Below are 20,529 nucleotides of genomic sequence, written 5' to 3'. Positions count from 1 at the left end.
AGGCTTATAAAGTAATTTATTCAAAATAATATTGTGATTTACAGCGCATGCTAGAATAAAAAAAAGAAAAAAAGGTAAAAAATATACACAAGAAAGAATAAAATTCATTCAACTTAACATGATGGGGTTCCCTTCCCGTTTAAATACCAATCTCACCTTATTTATTAACATAAAATAATGTTTAGGTACTGGGTTTTATAACAATGGCTCAGAACAACACCTTAATTTAATATAGAGCAAGGATGCATAAATAGTAGTAATTATTGAACATTAAAAAGGATATAAAATTTTAGAGATATTAAAAAAAAAAAAAAAAAAAAAAAAAAAACTTTGCTCTATTTAAGTTTCGTCTACTTTTCAACCTACAAATGTATCTTCTTCAATAAATCTAGTCAATACTTTACTACCGCTCTGTAACAATGGGTGTCCAGCAACTACACCCAACCAGTCTTGTAAATCTTGTCTTCTATTCTCAATACAATCCATACTAAACCTATTGCTAAATAATATTTTTCCAGGTAAATGTGGAACGACTATTTTAGAAGCAGCTTTAGATGTAGCACTGCTAAGAGCTAATTCTTTTATTAACGTTTTTCTAAAGTATTCAAAATCACTATATCTTCTACGTACTTTAGCAAGTTTTTTCTTGAAAGAAGGTAAATTTGTCCGACATATAATTTCATAATCTGTATATAATGGTGTTCTTGGATCCTTAGGATCGTAGTGTGTTTTGGGATCAATAACCTCGACTTCCAAGTAGTTTTCTGGCTCCTCATAATAATGATCTATGATTGACGAGTCATTGTTTGGAGTACCAGGTAAAGTGGTGGATGCTGATACTGTATTCACAGGTGTCTTAGTATTATGAGTGTCATTAGTTTTACTATTCGTACTATTATTATTATTATTATTATTATTATTATGATTGCTATTTTTATGTGTTTCTGGATTTAAAGGGGGAAGTACTTCATTTATAGTTGTACTGAAACTTTGAAATGGTTTCATTAGTGTGGAGTAGGAAAAAAGAATTAACACAATATATATATAGATCTATTGTTGTTATATTTAGTAAATGGTTCAGTTGCTATTATCAAGGAAATGAACAAAAGAACATAATAATATATAAAAAGGCAAGAATGCTTGGAAAATGAAATGTAAGAGTTATATAAATAGATGTAATTTTAAAAAATAACTAAAAAAAAAAAAAAAAAAAAATAAAAATAATAATAAATTTAACATCACTTTTAACGATAACATTTAGTAACAAACAATCTTTTAACAAATGTTCACATTCATTTTCAAAATTAATATTAACTACAAAGGATAGTAATTTAGATTATAAACAACTTTATTTCAAATCAACTTTTTAAAAAAAAAAACAAAAAGAAAAAAACACTATCCCCCCACCACCCAAAAGGAAAGGAAAGAATAACTCTTTATCAATAAAAGAAAAGAAAAATATACTCAATAATGGATAATATTAACAATGCTCATCTTATAAGAGTCAACTCAGGTGTAGAAGCTACTGAAATAAATAATTTACCAGCAAATAGTACTACCACTAATAATATAGATACCACAATACAAGATAATGTCAACGATAATAATACTCTAAATTTACATGAATCTCTAATACAAAATATCTCATCATCAGCTACAGACAACAATATACAAGCCTCGTACCCAATACAAGGGGGAATGGAGAATTATAACCAAAACACTTTTGACAAAGGAGAGAGGAAAACGGAAGGAGAAAAAGGAAAAGCTGAAGAGGAAGAAGAAGAAGAAGAAGAAGAAATTCTTGTTGAAGATGAAGAAGATGTGTTTAGGAATGTAGCACAAGGGCTAGAAGGTAAATATAGAGATTTACTAATTGACTTTTGGCAGCAGCTGATCAATCAAATAGAAAGCACTAATGAACCATATACAAATATTAAGAATGATTTTAAATCACATTCGTTACCACTGGCAAGGATTAAAAAAGTTATGAAAACAGATGAAAATGTTAAGATGATAAGTGCTGAAACACCTATACTTTTTTCACAAGCTTGTGAAATTTTCATAACAGAGTTGACTGTGAGAGCTTGGTGCGTTGCAGATGGTGATAAGAGACGGACTTTACAGAAGCAAGATGTGGCCGAAGCTTTACAAAAAAGTGATATGTATGACTTTTTGATTGATATAGTACCCAGGACATTTCCAAAGTAGTATATATATGTGTGTGTAGTAACTTGTGACATTATTAAATACCAACTTAAATCACAGCAACGGAAAAGGTTGAATGGGTTTAACAATGAAAATAGATTGCATTTACACTGTCATTGTAGTTAAATAGATGAGATTGTTGTAAAATCTGCGCAGATAAAAAAAAAAAAGAAATGGTGATAATCAGTATAAGATATACTATACTTGGTTTACCCGGTTAAACATCCAGTCAGTACAATTATTTTTTTTTTTTTTTTTTTTTTTTTTTTTTAATTTTTTTTTGCTTGTTTATGGACAAAAATATTTAATAGTTGTTTTGATTCTTATATAATTTTCAATCTGTACACAACTTTACGCCATTGCATCTCTTAAAGCATTTATGCCTTGAATTGACAAGAACCATTTCGTTGAACCTTTTTTTGGAGGTCATTATATATCATTCGATTAATCACGCAATAGAAATTAAAAAAATAATAAAAAATAATAATAACAATAATTAAAAAAAATCTTTTCCAAAAAAAAAAAAAACTTTTTATCGATTGTTATGCCTGTCAACCAATTACAAAAAGCAAGAGAATTGGCTTTAACCTCTAGTAATCCAGAATTAGCTCTTGTTCAGGTTTTAGATACCACTTTTCAGCTAATTTCTTCTGCAAATACCAACACTGTTAATAGTACTTTAGGATTTGAATCAAATTCCAACAATACCGATGATAATATAGACTTATTTAAATTTGGTACTTCATTGTTTGTTGATGTTTTATATCATTCATCAATTAAAGATACCGAAAAGCCATTTATAGTTTCTAAACATTTAAATACATTAATAACTGTGTGCCGTAATTATAACAACAGTACCAATTACAATGATAAACTGTTGTATTGTTTATCTGATGTTACTGTTGTCATTGCATACACCTATGAAGGGTTATTTGATTTGGTAGCTAAGACTTCTAATAGTCAAATTTGGGACTTATTAACTGGATTCCAAAAACTCTTATTAGAAACTTGGAATAATTTAACAAACACTAGGATACATGTAAACAATATTATAAACATCAGTAAAAATTATGATGAGTTGTTGAACCCGTTTAAGTTTCATAGTAGGGATGTGCGTCTCAAATGTAATATAGTTAGGTATTTTAGCAAGATTATTGTTGTTCACACCAACGGGAAAGGTTGTTCGATAGGTGCAATTCCCAATAACCACCCAGTTATTCAACCCAAACAAACCATTGAAATGTTAGGTAGAAAATTTTTGGATATTCTATTAAATTATTTAGTTGACGATGAAATTATGTTAAATACTCCAGTTTTCCAAGCTATATTAAATTGTTTAGTTTTCATTATGCAGCAAAGACCGCAGAGTTGTATTAGAATTTTCAATAGCATTTTAAAGTTTAATATTGATCTTAAATACCAACAATTGGATGAATCGGCCTTGCAGTTCAGACTGAGCAAGAGATTTATTGAAAGGAGCTACAAGAATTTTGTTAATTTTGTCATTAGAAATGGTATATTAACCAAAAGCCTAGCTAATGGTACGTTATACTCAAAATTGAGTAAAATTGCTGCAACTTTAAATGTTATTGGTGAGGAAACCAAAAGTAAAGGTATTTTAAACTTTGATTCAAGTCAATTTGAAAAAAACAAATTGCCCACAAAAATCGTGTCAAAATATGCCAAAAGTAAAGAATACATATATTTGTTGAGATTGAGAGATTTTCTTAAATCTGAAAGTAACGTTAATAGCGATGTTACTGGTAACATAATTCCAATATCTGAAGATAGTTTAGTCGGATTGTATAATTCAATTGGATTGAAAAAACATGGGTACGCCTTTGATCTATCATGTTTATCTAAAGGAATGTTAATTAAATTAAGTACTGATGTTATATCAAATAAAAACAATAGCTCTAAAATAGTACAACGCTTAACGGATTTGGCTACAGTTTATGCTCAGAAAACTACAGAATACATTTCATTAAATTCTGCTGTTAATATTAATACTACTAGTACCAATATCAACAATAAAAGAAAGTGGGAGCAAGAAGATGGACCAAAAAAGAAGGAATCCAAGAAAAATAATCACCTAGTCGCCAAAGGAACACATCCTAAGCAAGAGGTAGAGAAAAAAGAAGATGCTGATGAAGATGACGAAGATGACGATTATACGCCGGATGTACCTTTGAAAAGGGAAAAGATAGATGATGTTAACAGAAACAGCCAATATTTGACTAAAAAGGAAAAGATAGAGCATGTGGGCGATATAGTGGATAATATCATAGAATTATCTAAAGATGATACTAGCGATACGGCGAATAACAACGTGGTTAGTAACAATAGCACCAGACTATCTCAATGGAATCATAAGGGATCTTGGATAACTATACTAAGTAGGCTATCTAGTAGAGGCTTAACAGAGAAAGAAGACGATTTTGCCAACGTTATTAGAAACAAATTGTACGAGTATTTTATCCAAGATTTTGCGAACAGGATAGATGTAGTTGTAGAATGGATGAATGAGGAATGGTTTGGTATACAGTTGCGTTCGCAATCAAAAGACAAAATTCAAGTTCCTGATTATTATAGCAAATGGAGTAATAAGATTTTTGATGGTTTAATTCCATTTATAGATAATACACACAGAAGACAGTTTATTAGATTGATCAGTGAGCTACCTTCTTTGGACAATACACATTTACAGCATATCAAGAGTTTATGCAAAGATCCATCAAGAAGTCAGTTGGGGTTTCAAAGTTTAAAATTTTTGATAATGTTTAGACCACCTTTAAAATCATTAATACATGAATTTTTGAAAGATTTAATGGGGCAACACCCAGACCTCAAAGAACAATGTGAAAGTATTATCAAGAAGTTTTATTAATGAGATTTTTAATTTGCTTTAGTTTAGTGTAATATAATATAATATAATATAAGTTAATTTAATTTGATTTGATTTAGTATACTTTTAAATTTACGTAGAAAATTACAAACGACTTGGATTAGAGTAGTCCGTATTTTTATGATGGTGTGTTTTCGGCATTGTGGATTAATCGTTTGGTAAATATTTATGCGAGTAAAATCAAACAAAAGGAAAAAAAAAAAAAATATTCTTTTTGATTTTCAATCCCTTAATTTCAACCTCGTGCTGACTTTCTAGTTGAATTTTTTGTTATATAAAACAAGCTTGGTTGTAAGCGATTATAAAGATGTTATTTTAACCAGTTTTTATTAACTAATTACAAGTTTGTTGTCCTTTTTTTCATTTCTTTGTATTTTTTTAATTTTGTATTTTGTATTTTGTATTTTGTATTCTGTACTTTGTATTTTGCATTTTCCTTTTTCCTTTTTCCTTTTTCCTTTTTCCTTTTTCTTTTTTCCCTTTTCTTTTTTTTCCTTTTTTCTCCCCTTTCCATTCGAATCTTATCCTCGAAACGTAAACTCTATCTTATTGCTTGAAAACATTGTACATACCAAAGTGATATGACCCCTACCTCACCGAAAAGGCAACTATCACCTAGAGCATACCCAGGCGCAGTACTACTATCCCCTAAATTAAGCAATACCATTAAAGGAGAAAATTCACCGATTCCAGTCATAAATTCTGGTTCTGCTGCATCAAATTATTTAGATTCATATGGTTTGGATTCCCCTACTCCAATTAACTTTACTGCTATGAATGTACCAGAAAAATTGAGTAATAAAAATGTTGAGAATATCAACAATAATACTGGATTTACCTTGGACTGCAATAATATGGTTAATTTCACACAAGACGTGAATCAATTAGTATATTGGCTCAATGAATTAACTGTGTCTCAGCAAAATACTGTGATGGACAATTTATTATCATCCTTGAGAGAGGAGGTTTTACAATACACTAAATGGAAGTTGGATAGCTTGATTAATAGCGGATACATTTCGCCATCTCCAGTTGCTTCACCAATTCCTCAGCAACAGCAAGCTAATATGGTAATGAATACTATGGATGAGGTTTTAAATGGATTTTCACCACTAGAGTCAACGCTGTCTGCCCCTGCAACCGGTGGTGGGAACTGCAATAACGCTGGAGGTTATTTAGATTCTGTTATCGTTACCGGGAGTAATGTCAATGACGATCAAGTGCATGAATCGCATAATTTGGAAGAAGATGCGAACAAAACGTACTTATTGAATCGACAGGACTATAGTAATAACAACAATCTAGCTATTCCAAACAGAATTTCGAGCCCACAACCTTCGATATATGAATATATGTTAAGCCCCAGACCCAAGAGCGCTGATCCATATAGAAAGGAGACTTTTAAAAATGTGGTTGCTTCTGGTGATACAAATGGTAATGATGGGAATACTTTAACTCATGATAATAATGAAGGTAATAAAACAAACAATGATACAAATGTAAAAACTACTGTTACTAATAATGTTTTAAATAACACAACAGTTAACAACAATTCTAATATGAATAAATATTCTATGCGTATCATGGGCAGCAACGGTAGTAATAGTAATTACAAAAAGTATAATGGAATTAAATATTTAAGTGCGAATGATAATAATAGTAACACTTCATACTATACAGGTAACAACACTAACGCTAACAACCAACATTATCACAATGGCCAGTATCATAATTATACCAGTGTAAATGGCAACTATAAGAATCATGGTGGCGGTAACAAAATTAGTCATAAAAATCATAATATGATTTCAAATAATGCTACAGTTCAAACTACCGCAACAAGTAATAATGCCACTAACACTAATACTAATACTGAAAATTTTACCATACCTGCAAATAACTCTATGGACCCAGTATTATTAACTGATTTAAAACTGTTGAATAATTTCCCCGCATGGTTAAAATCATTAAGATTACATAAATATACAGATGTCTTAAAAGACGTCCCATGGCAAGAATTAATATACTATGATGATCCTCAGTTAGAGACTATCGGTGTCACTGCCTTAGGCGCACGTAGAAAGTTATTAAAAGCATTTAACATTGTCAAAGAATATAAAGAACAAGGGTTAATACAATAACAGACAAAATAACAAGGGGGTTTTTTTTTTTCTTTTTTCTTTTTTCTTTTTTCTTTTTTCTTTTTTCATTTTTTTGTTTTTCAGCAATTAATATTGGTGAAATATCAAAATGTATACAACATAACGTTAAGATGCTACACTGTATAAACCTGAATAAATAAACAAAAAAACAAACAAATAAATAAAAGATTAAATGAATGTTTTTTTTTTTTATTTTGAATTAAAAACCACGCTTTAAACTACAACATGTATAGTATCGACATAAAATAGTAAAAGCACGAACATATAGAAATAAAAATAAGTAATTTATAATAGTATAAGCTATTCAATTTTATATCTGTTTATAATATCTAGATATCAAAGTTTGAAAAATATTTTTCAAAATTTTTAAGATTATTGATGAAAAAAGCATTTTAAAAAAATAAAAATTTAGAAATTAATACAATAGATAATTAAAATGCCATGTTTCACCATGGAAAAAAAAAAAAAAAAAAAAGAAAAATTATAGATTCAACGGTATTATTTTTTATGCTTTTTTTATTTTATTTTTTTGTCTCTCATTTTGCATCTCAGGTGCTGCTAATCATGTACGTGATTCCCAATATCTTTTATTTGATAATATATTTTCTAACAAGAAATGTAATTCATTTTCAAACTTGTCACTCAATTTCTCAAATAATTCCAATGCAAAAGTGTTAATGAAAAACAATTGCCCTGCAGGCAACCCAGGATATTTTTGCACACATTCTTCCACACTGGATGGCATAATGAATTCCGTATCATAATCTTCACGTTTCTGGCGTTTATTTTCATCAAGTTGTGTTGTTTTAATATCTTTATTATCATTGTTTTCTTTCAATTTGTTGCATTCGTTAAATTCATAAACAATTAACACACCCCATTTGACAGATACACACAAAGGCCTAGTAACGTTAGAAATATCAGCTGCCTTAATGATCAATTCTTTCAAAATAGAGGAATTGGTTTCCTTTTGTGAGCAATCAATGTATTTAACAAAGTCTCCATGCTTGGCCATATCTGTCGCCAAGATGATTTTTTGAATCAAATCATCGCTCTCCAGTTGAGATAACAGATTTTTGTTGTTTAAGACTTGTGAAATATTTATTAATTTGATATATATCTCTGAGTGGAAATTTTCCAAAACACTGTTATTGTGGTAAAACTCTTTAGAGATGGGACAAATTTTATCGTTTAGTAGCATATTATTAGTGCCTGGATGTCCAACATCATGTCCTATAGCAGAAATACAAACCAATAGCTTATCAATTGGTGTAATAAAATTGTTCAAGCATTTGCATAACCAATAGGTTGCCTGTAAAACATCCACACCGTGTTTAAAGTTATGGAACTTGTTGCCTTGATGATACAAAGATTCGGTAATGAAAATGAAACCCAACAATCTGTTGCTGCTATTGCCATTATCACTCAATAATCCATTTGAACTCATTACATCGGCCAACAATATATAACTTATTACAACTAATTCTTTTAAGGTGTAAGCCAAAGCATTAAAGTCCCACGTATTTACTTTCGAAGTCAAATCGTTTAGCAAATTGGTAGAATTTCTGGTCTTATTAAAAAAGAGGTTTAATAAAACTTCCTTGAAATTTATGTTAGTGTAAATTAGTTGGTAGATTTTCTGTAATTTCAAAGAAGCAGGTGTGGTGTCATTGGATATTTCCATGGACTTAAGCAAATGATTGTACATTGAATAGATACAATTAGTACATCCATACGAATTTTTGGTGTCTTTAGTATAGCACCAATGATCTATTCTATTTAATCTATTGGATAAAATAGGCTTGTAAATGCTTAAGTCACTGTGTATGAAGTCATTTAAAAGTTGGTAATTATTATCAAGGATGGAATGGTATTGGACCACACTAAATTGTAAAACACCAAAAAAATTATCAAACAATAGTTTAAAATCGTGGAAATTTAAAGAGTTTAGATCATTTGTCTCTGTATCGTTGCCTTTGGGCTGGTCAACATCATAAATAATTAAAGTTGTGTGTTTTTCATAACTCAAATCGTTTTCCAATCTTTTTTTATATATAAAAGTAACCAAATCTACAATATTATTGAAATGCTTGAGAAATGGAAGAGTCTCGGTGGAAATGTTATTTTCACTTTTGTTGTTTTCAAAGTATTTTTCTATTATACGTTGAATTTGAAAAAAGTTGTTGGCAGTGGAAGCACCGGAAACGTGATATAAATGCATTGCGTTGTTGTTATTGTTCGGCATAGAGTTTTATTTATTATTGGAATGAAAGCTGAGTAGGGTAATAATCTTGGTTATAATGAAGGCAACCGTTTCTTATATTCTGTTATATATATACATATACATATACATATATACATATATATATATATTGATTTCTTTTCTTTAAATAGTTTTTTATGTAAAGATTTTTAAATGTAATGGATTGGGATATCAAAGTGTAAATAATTCTCGAGAAAGAAAAAAAAAAAAAACAGTTAGATAGTAAGAGGGAATAATTAAAAAAAAAAAAAAAAAAAAAAATTAATTGTGGTTTATTTGCGTTGTTTTGTATTGTTTTTTTTTTTTTTTCTTTTTTTAATTTCTTTTTTTTTTAATTTCTTTTCTTTTCTTTTTCAATTTTATTTTTTTGACACATACACCCACACACCCACACACCCACACACATTTACGACCACACCCACACATCCAAACCACGTGCAAAAACGAATTCAAAAAGAAAAAAAGAAAAAAGAAAAAAAGACAAAAGAAGTCAAATCATAGCAAAAGAGGTCAAAAATATTATCAATAATTAACTTCTTTTTATTTGTTTGTCTTCCAACCTTTTTTTTTTTTTTTTTCCTCTTATTTTAAAATCATTAGCTATGTTATCTGTTTAGCATCAATTAATAAACTTAGTTATAATTAAACATATATTTGTATATATATATATATAAATGATTCCAATATACATTATTCTTATAATAACTTTTTTTTTTTTTTTTTTTTCTTTTTTCTTGTAAGAAATGAAAAGAATCACCCATCTAACATTCCCTCCCCTCTGGCAAACCTCCCCTGAATATAAGTATCTAAATATATACATTATATATATTTATCACTAAAAAAAAAAAAAATAAAAAAAAATGTTTTTATCTAGAACTTTAAGACAATCCACCATTCTCAGTTCAAGCACTTTTACTAGGACTTTAAGATTAAGCACTATTAGGTTCAATTCTACTAACGCTTTGACAAAAACAGAATTACCATTTACCTATTCTAGTGAAGGTCCTTCCATTATTAAGTACACCAACCAACATGAATGGATTGCCGCTCATAAAGATGGAGTGGCCTTCATTGGTATCACAAAATACGCTGCTGATGCTTTAGGTGATGCCACATACATTGAATTACCAGAACAAGGTTCTGCTTTGGAATTAGGTGAATCTTTTGGTTCCATAGAAAGTGTCAAAAGTGCCAGTGATGTTTATTCTCCTGTTAACGGTGAAGTTTTAGAACCTAACGAAGCTTTAAACGATTCTCCACAATTTATTAATGAAGATCCACTTGGTAAAGGTTGGTTAACTAAAGTCCAAGTTGATTCGTTGGAAAGTCTAGCTGAAAATCAAGATTTGTTAAGTTTAGAAGCTTATCAAGAATTTTTAAAATCTGATCAAGAAAATCACTAAATATTGTTTCATAAACGATTAAATAAAAAAAATAATAATAATAAAAAAATAAATAAATAAATAAATAAATCGATTATATGCTATTTATTATATTCTTCTGGTGTTTTAGTTTTCAATTGTAATGCATGAACCGAACCATTCAACTCATCTTGTAATATTTTATATATAAGTCTGTGTCTCTTTGGCTGCGACAATTTTTCAAAAATATCGCTCACTATAACCAATCTAAAGTGTGACTCAGTTCTATTACTGGACTCACTAATGCCATGATGCCCAGAGTGTTTATAAGAGTCATTATATATTTCAAAATGTTCGATATTTGGAAGTTCAGTATTCAATTTCTCAATAATTGTAGTTGCTATTGGACCAGTAGTTGAGCTATTAAGTTGTGTATTGTCACTTGACATGTTTCTTTTAACTAAGGTGTTGTACGTAAACAAATTTTTTTGTATTGTTACCGTTGTCAAATTTCTTATATTTTTTGTAGTTGCAGTGACAATAATAGCAGAAATGCGTTTATTTTGTATTCCTGTCCTTAAAAGCATATGGGAATTGGGTATCAGTGATGTTGGATATATTCTTATAAATGTGTAATGGATGTTGTTAACTATTTATAATATTTTTAATAATTAAGACAAAGGTTTATTTCCGAACTTTTCACCGGTTTTTTATATTCGTAAGAAAATATAACCCAAAAAAAAAAAAATAAGAAAAAAAAACAAAATATTTAAACTAAATGGATGCAAGATTGGCATTTTCTAATGTTCTTTTACCAGATTATTGTTATTCTACTTGCTAAAAAAGACTTTTAAGTATAAAAAATATATACAATATTCTCCTACTTCAAACACTTAACTAATAAATAATAAATCCAACTTTTTTTTTTTTTTTTTGAAAAAAGCCATAACATATACACTACATCACTCAGCATTTGTGAAAATGTCCAAGAACACAATACAAAACTTTATAACAAGGCCCATTGTACGTAATTTTGTTATTAAACATAACAGTTTTAATAATATACGTCTTTTTAGTACCAACAACAGCATTAGTTCATCTACTCCTGAAGAAAAATTGATAAGTGAAAAGTTAAAAAATAGTTTAAACCCATCCTATCTAAACGTCATGGATATTAGCGGCGGCTGTGGTAGTATGTTTGCCATTGAAGTTACCAGTAAAAAATTTAATGATTTGAATATCGTTAAACAACATAAATTGATTAATCAGATTTTAAAGGAAGATATACCTAAATGGCATGGATTACAATTGAAAACCAAAAAGGACTTATCTTAATGATTATCCCCCTATTTTATTATTTCACTGGATTCATTCAAGTATTTGATGCATATATTTGATTTTTTTAATCCTTTGATACAATAAACATGTACATAAATATATATATATATATATATATATATATAATAAATATATTATAATATGTTAATATACAATAAGCAATTTTAATGACTATAAAATCAATAAAACAATTAACAATAAAAAAAAAAAAAAAATTTAAATAAAAAAAAAAGAAAATTACAACTATCAAAATTAAACTACTTCTTTCTTTTCTTCCAAAATCTTTTCTTGAATTTCTTCAATGGTAATTAAAGACTTAGTGTGATCTTCAACTTCAGAAAAGTTCTCAAAAATCTTATATGGTGCAACTGATTTTTGAGTTGCTGCTCTGAAACTATTCCAATTTTGTAATTTGGAACGACGATCCAAAATAGCAGTTCTGAGAGCTTCATTAGCTTCCATCATGTCCATTTCCTCAAATTTAGCACTGTACTCCTTAAAGTTCTTCTTAATCTTTTTAATTTCAGAACTACTCAATAAATGGTCTGGTCTTGGTCTCCAAGAAAATGACACAAAACCATCTATACCTTCCTGTCTAATTAACTTACCAGTACATGTGTAAACTCTATACCCGTTATCGACCCTATGCCTCAAATAGGATGACCAACATGCTAAATATCTACCAGATTTGTCCCACTGCATATTTGTCCCACTACCGTATTTACCATTACTAATATCTCTTAAGTTGCAGTTGACACCATTCTTATTAGCACCGGTCTTATTTTCCTTATTTAAGATGTGTTCACCTGGATAGTCCATGTCATAAAATAAAAATTCACTTTGGTTACGAACCTGTGGTGGTCTAATCAATGTGGTGATGCAAACAAATCTACCCATTGGAGACCAAGAAATCTTATTACTAAATTTGTTAGGCAAACTATAAACGCTTTTCCAGCTTTTAACATCGCTACCAGCAGCAGCACCTTTACCGGTCTTGGTAACGTTATCAACCTCTGGTGCAAAGAATGTAACAACGTTTTGTGGAACTGCAATATTTTCATCTCTGCCAGCCTCATCGATAGAAATAGTAATAAATCTGTCTCCCTTTGGTTCCCATGCAAAACTTAAAACATGATCTTTCAATTCAATTTTTTCTACCGGAATATCACGTTCTCCCATCTTACATATTTCCAAATTGGTGAAAATAGATTTTTTGGATTTGGTGTGACGATCGACTTGAACACAAAGATATTCTGAGTTAGATTGCCAGTGAAATCTGACATCAGAAACTTGGACCAAATTTACAGTTCTTAAAATACGTCTTTTAGGAAGCTCCATAACGGTGGCTTTACAACTTTGATTATTATTTTCTGGAGTCCAGTAACACAACACAGTAGAATAGTCTTCTGGAGTAATTTTGGAAGCATTGCTTTTTCTAGCCTTATGTAACAAAACACCTGTAGGAGCAAATTCAAAATCTTGGACGTCATTAACCTTTAATAACTCGCCTCTAGAAAGTTGAAAGTTGTTTTCTGGCTCATATATAGCAATGGCATTTGGTCCTATACGACCACAATATTTATCATCATAAGACCATTTAATCATTGGCCAGTGAAATTCTTGATTACCTGGAATACCAAAAGTTTTTAATAAAACACCTGTGGCCAAGTCCCAGACAACAATATTGTGCCCCTCCATTTCAGGAGTGAATGGCCCATTGAGCTCAGCATTATCACTTAACATAATTGGTTTGGGTGAAAAGGTAACTAAGTATTTTTCGGTTGGTGAAATGTGAACAGCTCTGACTTGAGGATGAAAGAATTTATGTAACAATTGTAGCTCAGGGCCACCCCAGGATTGGACACCATGTTCATGTAAGGATAAAACATAGGTACCAAATGGTGAGAACTTGATTGGTGCATTCGACCAATTTCTTCTTGGTTCAACAATATTCTCTGGCTTATGAGCACCTCTGTACCAAGCAATCAAAGTATCATCATCACGGGTAATAGAAAATTGATCTCTACTGTATTCATCTAATAACCAGGAATCCAAAAGGGTTTTGGAAACTGGTTTAGGAACAACTGGTTCTTTGAATTCAGCACTAAAATTTTCAGTTGAACCATATTTTTCTAAATCACGGAAAGAATTGACAAATAAACGGTGCTTAGCATCCAATTTTTTACCATTTAACAATTTAACAGCCTTCCTGACACTGAGCTCGTTGGCATATTCAATAAATAAATAACCTTTGGTTTTCTTTTCTTCTGTGTCCATTGGTAAATTAAAATCTTTAATTTCACCAGCCTGACTAAATAATTTAGTCAAAACTTTTGTTAAAATTGGAACTTTACTTTCTGGAGCAATCGGAGTGCCATCAACAACAACAAATCTATCCAGTTTAACATTGTTTTTTGTTTCAGATGTGTTATCAGAGATGATTTCATATTGTTCTTTTAAATCTGAAAAATCAATTTCATCCTCATTAACATGAATATCTTCTAATTTAATTTCCGGGAAGTTAGGTGCAAGGGTATCAGTCATTCTGTAGATGATGTTTTTACTTTTTTTAATGTATTATAGCTGAAATCTAAATTGCTTTTCTTTTATCTTTATTGTTAGGTATAAAAATATTTTAAAAAGCGAAAGTAATGGGTTGGATTTGGAAGAGGAGGGAAAGAGGAGGAGGAGGGAAAGAGGAGGAGGAGGGAAAGTGAGAAAAAAAAAAAAAATTTTTTTCTCTATGATTTTGTTCAATAAATATTGAAAAATATTAATAGAAACATTTCTTTTTTTTTTTTTTTTTTTTTTTTTTTTCTATTTTGTTTTATATTTATTTTATATTTATATGTGTGGTGTGTGGGTGTATTTTTTGTTTAAGGTAAAAAGCTGGTATTGATTACTGTCATTATACACGAAACAAAACAACTTGAAGAAAAAATAACTTTTTTTTTTCAGCCAATTGCAATGAAATGGTAAAACAATCATTTTATACAAAAATAGCTGAAGAATCGGAACTCGTCCTTGTTAACTCAGTTGGTAGAGTGTTCGGCTTTTAAGCTCTGTGATTGCAAGGAACCGAAATGTCAGGGGTTCGAGCCCCCTATGAGGAGTTCCTTTTTTTTTTGTGAAACTGTTTGTTTTTTTTTTTTTGTCCTTTTTTTTAATACATGTATAATATATTGACATAAAAATCATTTCACTTTTTCTAATAAAAAATAAAAAAATAAAAAACAAATAACAATCGACAATGAATACTAATAAAACTGATCAGTTTACTTCTGTTATGAATATATCTGATGTTTTCAACTCATCTTCAGACGATGAAGAAAATGACAACGATAATCTCAACAATATACACAATAATAATAAAATTACAATATCAACTGACACTTACAAAAAAAATAGCAACTATACAAATGAAAATATTACAGATGATCAACTTTCAACAAAATCAACTTTACCTAAATTGGATCAAAATCTTATGCCTTGGAGAGACAAAGAACAGGATAAAAAAATATCACACAATGAGCATCCTATGTATATTCAACATCCTATTCCACCAGATAGCTCCAGTAGTGGTAAAACTGTCATAGGATCCTCTGGCAACAACAATAATAATAAAAATAATATTGATAGTATTAGTAATAATAATTATAATGGAATTGCTAAAATCGCAGCGATAAAACCAGATGATAATAACAAAAAGGAATTCTCTGTATCAAACGTTATTGAAATTCAACATCTACAAAAAGAAATAACAAAGTATCAAATCAAAGTAAAAATATTAACAGATGCATTGAAAGCGGATAAAGAAGAGATTTTGGCAATATTGGACAAATCAACAGAATATGAAACAAAAATCAACCATTTGAAAACAAGCTTAAATGATCAAGAACATAAATATCAAGAATTGGAAAACGAGTATCACACGGTTTTGCAAGAAGAAGTAGAGCCAGTAATACAAATAATAAATATTTATGAAAAACGCCTAAGTGATTTATTAAACATAACTCGAGGTTTAATGGGAACTATGAATAATCCTAATCATGAAGATAATATTAACAGCTCCAGTTTTAAATCGATTAAAGAAATAAATCAATGTTTTGATCTCATCCAAAATTTTTTATATAACATGCATGATGATTTAGAGTTTAAAAATAATATGGAAGAAGATGTCGAATCTATACATTCACAATATCATGATTTTTTTTCATATTTATTAAACAAATTAGAAGCTTCGCAAGTTTTGGAAATAGAATTGACTGAAAAATTTCAGCAACAAGACGAACTACTGCACACCTTAAAAGCTTATCGTTTTAATGAATTAGATAATTATAATAAGGTAAATACTGATAACAAGAACATGATCAATAATCACGATGAAACATTTATAGACCTGATTAAGGAACAGATACCGATAAAAAACGAAAAAATCAACTATTTAGAAAAGCTGTTAAGTATTCAGCAACTTAAATACGATGAATTAAGTAAAATAAATCGAAAATTCATTTCAAAGATATTAAAATTGTTTGCAAAGATATTTGAACCACAATCAATAAGTCAGGCTGAAAAAAAGCTTTTTAAAATATCTAGTAATGATACTAATATAGAGCTTTTGAAGTTATATAAATTTATTGAATCCGGTGTAGAATCCCTGGTAAAAGAAAGGGAACATGAACAAAAAAGATTATCAACAGCAACCTCACTTGACGAAAAAAAGACCAAAAATCTCCTTGCTGAAGAATCTTTTGAAGAAATAGAAGAATACCCAGTATGTTCACAATCTACAGAAAACTTTTATAGATTACAAATACGAGAGTTAAATAAAAAATGGCTTATCGAAAGGGAACGTAGAAAATTAGACTATAGAGGCTTTCAAACGAAAATTAATGAATTGAACTCACTGAATGAGTCCCTAATAGATAAGCTATCAAACTTATCCTTGTAACATATATAATTTATATCAATAAACACTATTGACATTATTTTCAAGTAATGCTAAAGAGTATTGTATAATAACAAATGATTCAACGCAGAATTTAATAATTTATACAAAATTATTCTAATTTAACATCTCCGTCATCATCTTTTTTCCCCTCATTATTTGAATCGGAATCATTGTCATCAGAATCATTGTCATCAGAATCACTATCATCAGAATCGGAATCACCTTCTGTTTCCTTAATTGCAAATTTTTTTGCCTCTTCTAATAAATCATCGGGAACAAATTTATGCAACCCATCAGTTTCAGATAAGGAAACCCAACTTAGTTCTAATTCAAAATCTTTATCTTTGTTATCTTCGTGTGCCATATAAACAATTTTAGCAACTTGTTTTACGGCATCTTTTGCTGATAAATTTTCTCCATTATCTTCCAATTTATCAATAATTTTTTCTAGCTCAGCTTTAGCGGTCTGTCTACCTTTCCCCGTAGCAGCACCTTTGTAACCCCAATAAGTACCGCTTGGTTCTAACATGTACAAAAAGGGAGTTGGATCTTCCTTAGTAATACCACCAAAAATAGCGGTGATGCCAAAAGGACGGACTGAATTATATAGTGTGTGTGCTTGAACATATTGTCCCAATCTGTCAGCAAGCGCATCCACTGGAATAGGCCTTCCGTATATTTTTTTGAAGTTTTGAGCCTCTTCACGTCCTCTACCAACTAAGTGTCTCCCATCAGGAAGTAGCCCACTATAAGCACAACCAATGTGACGATCTATGGTTTGTATCTTTTTGTTTTTTTTTGGAACTAATAGTTTGGAAGTAATAATCTTTTCAACACCAAATACGACACCATCTTCGCACTTTAGACCAATTGAAGTGGCACCATTTTCTACGGCCTTGACAGCATACTCAACCTGAAAGTTTCTCCCGTCAGGCGAAAACACACTATTTGAAAGATCATAACCAGTACCAATTGAAGTCATTTTGTTTATATATTATTCTATTTCTTATAAGTTTTTTTTTTTACCTTTGATTTTGATTTTTTTTTCTGTTTTTTTTTGTTTTTTACTTTTTTGTTGTAATAATATTTAATGTGTGAAACTTTGTTAGATTTGATTATGATATTTGCCACCATTGAAACTAATTTTTTTATTTTATTTTTAACAAACAAAAAAAAAAAAAAAAAAACTGGTTACGAAAAATGCACATTTATATTGTTTTTAAAGTTCTGCAGGTATATCTGAGCACGTATAAATTTGTATGTAAAAATATGTTGCTTAATGTTTAAAACAAAACATAAAATTATGAAAAAAAATTATAAAAAAAACCCCCCCAGGATATTCTATAAATATTTCACCTAAAAAGTCGTATATCTTGAGAACTTTAATCACAAAATAAAGACACAATTATCCCCTGAATATGGTCAGTTTTAATAAAAGTACACTAAGAGTTGTAGTTTGCGGCGATGAATACGTCGGGAAATCAAGTTTAATATTTTCCTTTGTTAAAGATCGATTTGTTTCTCAACTACAGGAGGTTTTACCCATAATAACCATTCCAAGAGATTTCTCAGCCAGTCCTTATTCTCCTGAGAAAACTATTCTTGTGGACACAACTTTAAATGATATTGACTTTTTACAATCTGAATTGAAAATAGCCGATGTAATTTGCTTGGTATACTCAAATCATGACTCCTATGAGCGAATATCTATGTTCTGGATGGCCATGTTTAGAACATTGGGCTTAAATCTTCCAGTTATAATATGCAGGAATAAATGTGACCTGTTAAACAAAGAAGATAATGAACTGATAGAAATTGAAGAGTTTATACCATTATTAAAAGATTTTAAAGAGGTTGGAACGTGTATTAAATGTAGTGCACTAGAAAAGTTTAATGTCACTCAATTATTTTATCGATGCCAACGAGCTGTTACCCAGCCGTTGGCGCCTCTATTTGATTCCAAAACGGGGAAATTAAAACCATTAGCCATTACAGCGTTGAAGAGAATTTTCATACTAAGCGACAAGGATCAGGATGGGTTTTTAAACAATGAAGAGATCTCTTTATTACAAAGGAAATGTTTTGGGAAAAGTATAGATAGTAACGAATTAAATGCTATCTATAAAAATCTTTCCAAAATGGCACCAGATGAAAGTGCTTTTGTAAGGGGGAAAGGATTAACTAAAAATGGATTTTCTCTTTTAAATCAATTATACGTGGAAACTGGAAGGCATGAGACCACTTGGGGTATTTTAAGAGCATTTCATTATACGGATACTTTGGAAATTGAGGAAAGGACGTTATATCCGACTATTGATTATCCACCGACATCTTCCATTGAGTTGAGTCCCATAGGATATAGGTTTTTAGTTGATGTTTTTAGGAAATTCGATAAGGATAACGATGGTGGACTAAATAACATTGAGTTAACCCAAATTTTTAAAACATGCCCAATGGGATTACCAAAACTCTGGATAAACACGGGATTCCCAAACTCTACGGTGGTTAATAACTTGGGATATGTTACATTACAAGGATGGCTAGCTCAATGGTCCATGACAGCATTTTTGGACCACAAAACAACCACAGCGTATTTAGTTTATTTTGGGTTTGAAAGTGATACAAGATTGGCACTAACACTGACAAAACCAAGACGCTTAAAGAAAAGATATGGGAAGTATTATAGGGCAGCTGTAAATGATCGGAAAGTTTTCAATTGTTTTGTAATTGGAAATGCCAAAAGTGGCAAAACAGCACTTTTAGATGCATTGCTGGGCAGGCCCACTACAGAAGTGTACTCTCCAACAATAAAATCCAGAATTGCTGTAAATAGCCTAGAATTAAGAGGTGGAAAACAATATTACTTGATATTACAAGAATTTGGAGAGTCTCAGCCGGCAGTTTTGGAAAATCCTTCAAAATGGGAGGAATGTGATGTGGTGTGCTTAACTTATGATAGCAGTGATCCAGATTCGTTTGCATATTTGGTAGAAGCGGTTGAAAAGTACAAACATTTGATGAAATTGCCCATGGTTTTCGTTGCATTGAAAGCTGATTTAGATAAACAACAACAGAGATGTCACATCCAACCTGATGAACTCACTGAATCATTATTTTTAAATCACCCACTACACATATCAACCTTTTGGCAAAATTCTGTAAATAAATTATTTGATAGACTAATCAAATGTGCATTGGAACCGTTAAGAGCTACTCCTGGATTTGAACCCGAACTAAAGGTAAAAGATGAAGAATCAAGAGAAAAATTGATGGTTGCTGGATCAATTTTGGGTATTGCATCGGCTTTTTCACTGATATTGTATAAGTTACTCAAAAAATCTTGA

The 20,529-nt window shown here is 30.1% G+C and overlaps 12 protein-coding genes and 1 non-coding gene across 13 annotated transcripts; 8 read left to right on the top strand and 5 right to left on the bottom strand.

Annotated features, from left to right (window-relative positions):
- Window positions 1–357: 357 nt before the first annotated feature.
- Window positions 358–1,005, bottom strand: SNX3 (Snx3p; the record flags this gene model as incomplete). Its single annotated transcript, XM_046077916.1, has 1 exon — window positions 358–1,005. One exon carries the CDS (start codon window positions 1,003–1,005, stop codon window positions 358–360), a length of 648 nt encoding a protein of 215 aa, XP_045934310.1.
- A 465-nt stretch (window positions 1,006–1,470) lies between these two features.
- HAP5 (Hap5p) lies at window positions 1,471–2,208 on the top strand (the record flags this gene model as incomplete). The annotated part of the gene is made up of 1 exon (XM_046077915.1): window positions 1,471–2,208. The coding sequence occupies one exon, from the start codon at window positions 1,471–1,473 to the stop codon at window positions 2,206–2,208; it is 738 nt and encodes a 245-aa protein (XP_045934309.1).
- A 541-nt stretch (window positions 2,209–2,749) lies between these two features.
- Window positions 2,750–5,092, top strand: PTA1 (RNA-processing protein PTA1; the record flags this gene model as incomplete). Its single annotated transcript, XM_046077914.1, has 1 exon — window positions 2,750–5,092. One exon carries the CDS (start codon window positions 2,750–2,752, stop codon window positions 5,090–5,092), a length of 2,343 nt encoding a protein of 780 aa, XP_045934308.1.
- Window positions 5,093–5,691: 599 nt separating this feature from the next.
- Window positions 5,692–7,251, top strand: VTS1 (Vts1p; the record flags this gene model as incomplete). The annotated part of the gene is made up of 1 exon (XM_046077913.1): window positions 5,692–7,251. The coding sequence occupies one exon, from the start codon at window positions 5,692–5,694 to the stop codon at window positions 7,249–7,251; it is 1,560 nt and encodes a 519-aa protein (XP_045934307.1).
- Window positions 7,252–7,834: 583 nt separating this feature from the next.
- Window positions 7,835–9,517, bottom strand: PDE2 (3',5'-cyclic-nucleotide phosphodiesterase PDE2; the record flags this gene model as incomplete). The annotated part of the gene is made up of 1 exon (XM_046077912.1): window positions 7,835–9,517. The coding sequence occupies one exon, from the start codon at window positions 9,515–9,517 to the stop codon at window positions 7,835–7,837; it is 1,683 nt and encodes a 560-aa protein (XP_045934306.1).
- Window positions 9,518–10,395: 878 nt separating this feature from the next.
- GCV3 (glycine decarboxylase subunit H) lies at window positions 10,396–10,938 on the top strand (the record flags this gene model as incomplete). Its single annotated transcript, XM_046077911.1, has 1 exon — window positions 10,396–10,938. The coding sequence occupies one exon, from the start codon at window positions 10,396–10,398 to the stop codon at window positions 10,936–10,938; it is 543 nt and encodes a 180-aa protein (XP_045934305.1).
- An 80-nt stretch (window positions 10,939–11,018) lies between these two features.
- BOL1 (Bol1p) lies at window positions 11,019–11,345 on the bottom strand (the record flags this gene model as incomplete). The annotated part of the gene is made up of 1 exon (XM_046077910.1): window positions 11,019–11,345. One exon carries the CDS (start codon window positions 11,343–11,345, stop codon window positions 11,019–11,021), a length of 327 nt encoding a protein of 108 aa, XP_045934304.1.
- Window positions 11,346–11,877: 532 nt separating this feature from the next.
- On the top strand, window positions 11,878–12,231 carry BOL3 (Bol3p; the record flags this gene model as incomplete). Its single annotated transcript, XM_046077909.1, has 1 exon — window positions 11,878–12,231. One exon carries the CDS (start codon window positions 11,878–11,880, stop codon window positions 12,229–12,231), a length of 354 nt encoding a protein of 117 aa, XP_045934303.1.
- A 255-nt stretch (window positions 12,232–12,486) lies between these two features.
- PRT1 (translation initiation factor eIF3 core subunit b) lies at window positions 12,487–14,778 on the bottom strand (the record flags this gene model as incomplete). Its single annotated transcript, XM_046077908.1, has 1 exon — window positions 12,487–14,778. One exon carries the CDS (start codon window positions 14,776–14,778, stop codon window positions 12,487–12,489), a length of 2,292 nt encoding a protein of 763 aa, XP_045934302.1.
- Window positions 14,779–15,255: 477 nt separating this feature from the next.
- On the top strand, window positions 15,256–15,347 carry SCDLUD_003343. The gene is given in 2 exon segments: window positions 15,256–15,293; window positions 15,311–15,347. It is a non-coding gene; the product is annotated as a tRNA-Lys (tRNA).
- A 137-nt stretch (window positions 15,348–15,484) lies between these two features.
- Window positions 15,485–17,185, top strand: SPC72 (gamma-tubulin complex subunit SPC72; the record flags this gene model as incomplete). Its single annotated transcript, XM_046077907.1, has 1 exon — window positions 15,485–17,185. One exon carries the CDS (start codon window positions 15,485–15,487, stop codon window positions 17,183–17,185), a length of 1,701 nt encoding a protein of 566 aa, XP_045934301.1.
- Window positions 17,186–17,294: 109 nt separating this feature from the next.
- Window positions 17,295–18,167, bottom strand: PRE10 (proteasome core particle subunit alpha 7; the record flags this gene model as incomplete). Its single annotated transcript, XM_046077906.1, has 1 exon — window positions 17,295–18,167. The coding sequence occupies one exon, from the start codon at window positions 18,165–18,167 to the stop codon at window positions 17,295–17,297; it is 873 nt and encodes a 290-aa protein (XP_045934300.1).
- A 436-nt stretch (window positions 18,168–18,603) lies between these two features.
- Window positions 18,604–20,529, top strand: GEM1 (ERMES complex Ca(2+)-binding regulatory GTPase GEM1; the record flags this gene model as incomplete). Its single annotated transcript, XM_046077905.1, has 1 exon — window positions 18,604–20,529. One exon carries the CDS (start codon window positions 18,604–18,606, stop codon window positions 20,527–20,529), a length of 1,926 nt encoding a protein of 641 aa, XP_045934299.1.

The sequence above is a fragment of the Saccharomycodes ludwigii genome, chromosome IV (assembly GCF_020623625.1).
Source record: "Saccharomycodes ludwigii strain NBRC 1722 chromosome IV, whole genome shotgun sequence".
Classification (NCBI taxonomy): Eukaryota; Fungi; Ascomycota; class Saccharomycetes; order Saccharomycodales; family Saccharomycodaceae; genus Saccharomycodes; species Saccharomycodes ludwigii.
Note: the sequence above shows the minus strand (reverse complement) of the source record. Positions and strands in the feature narration are given on the sequence as shown.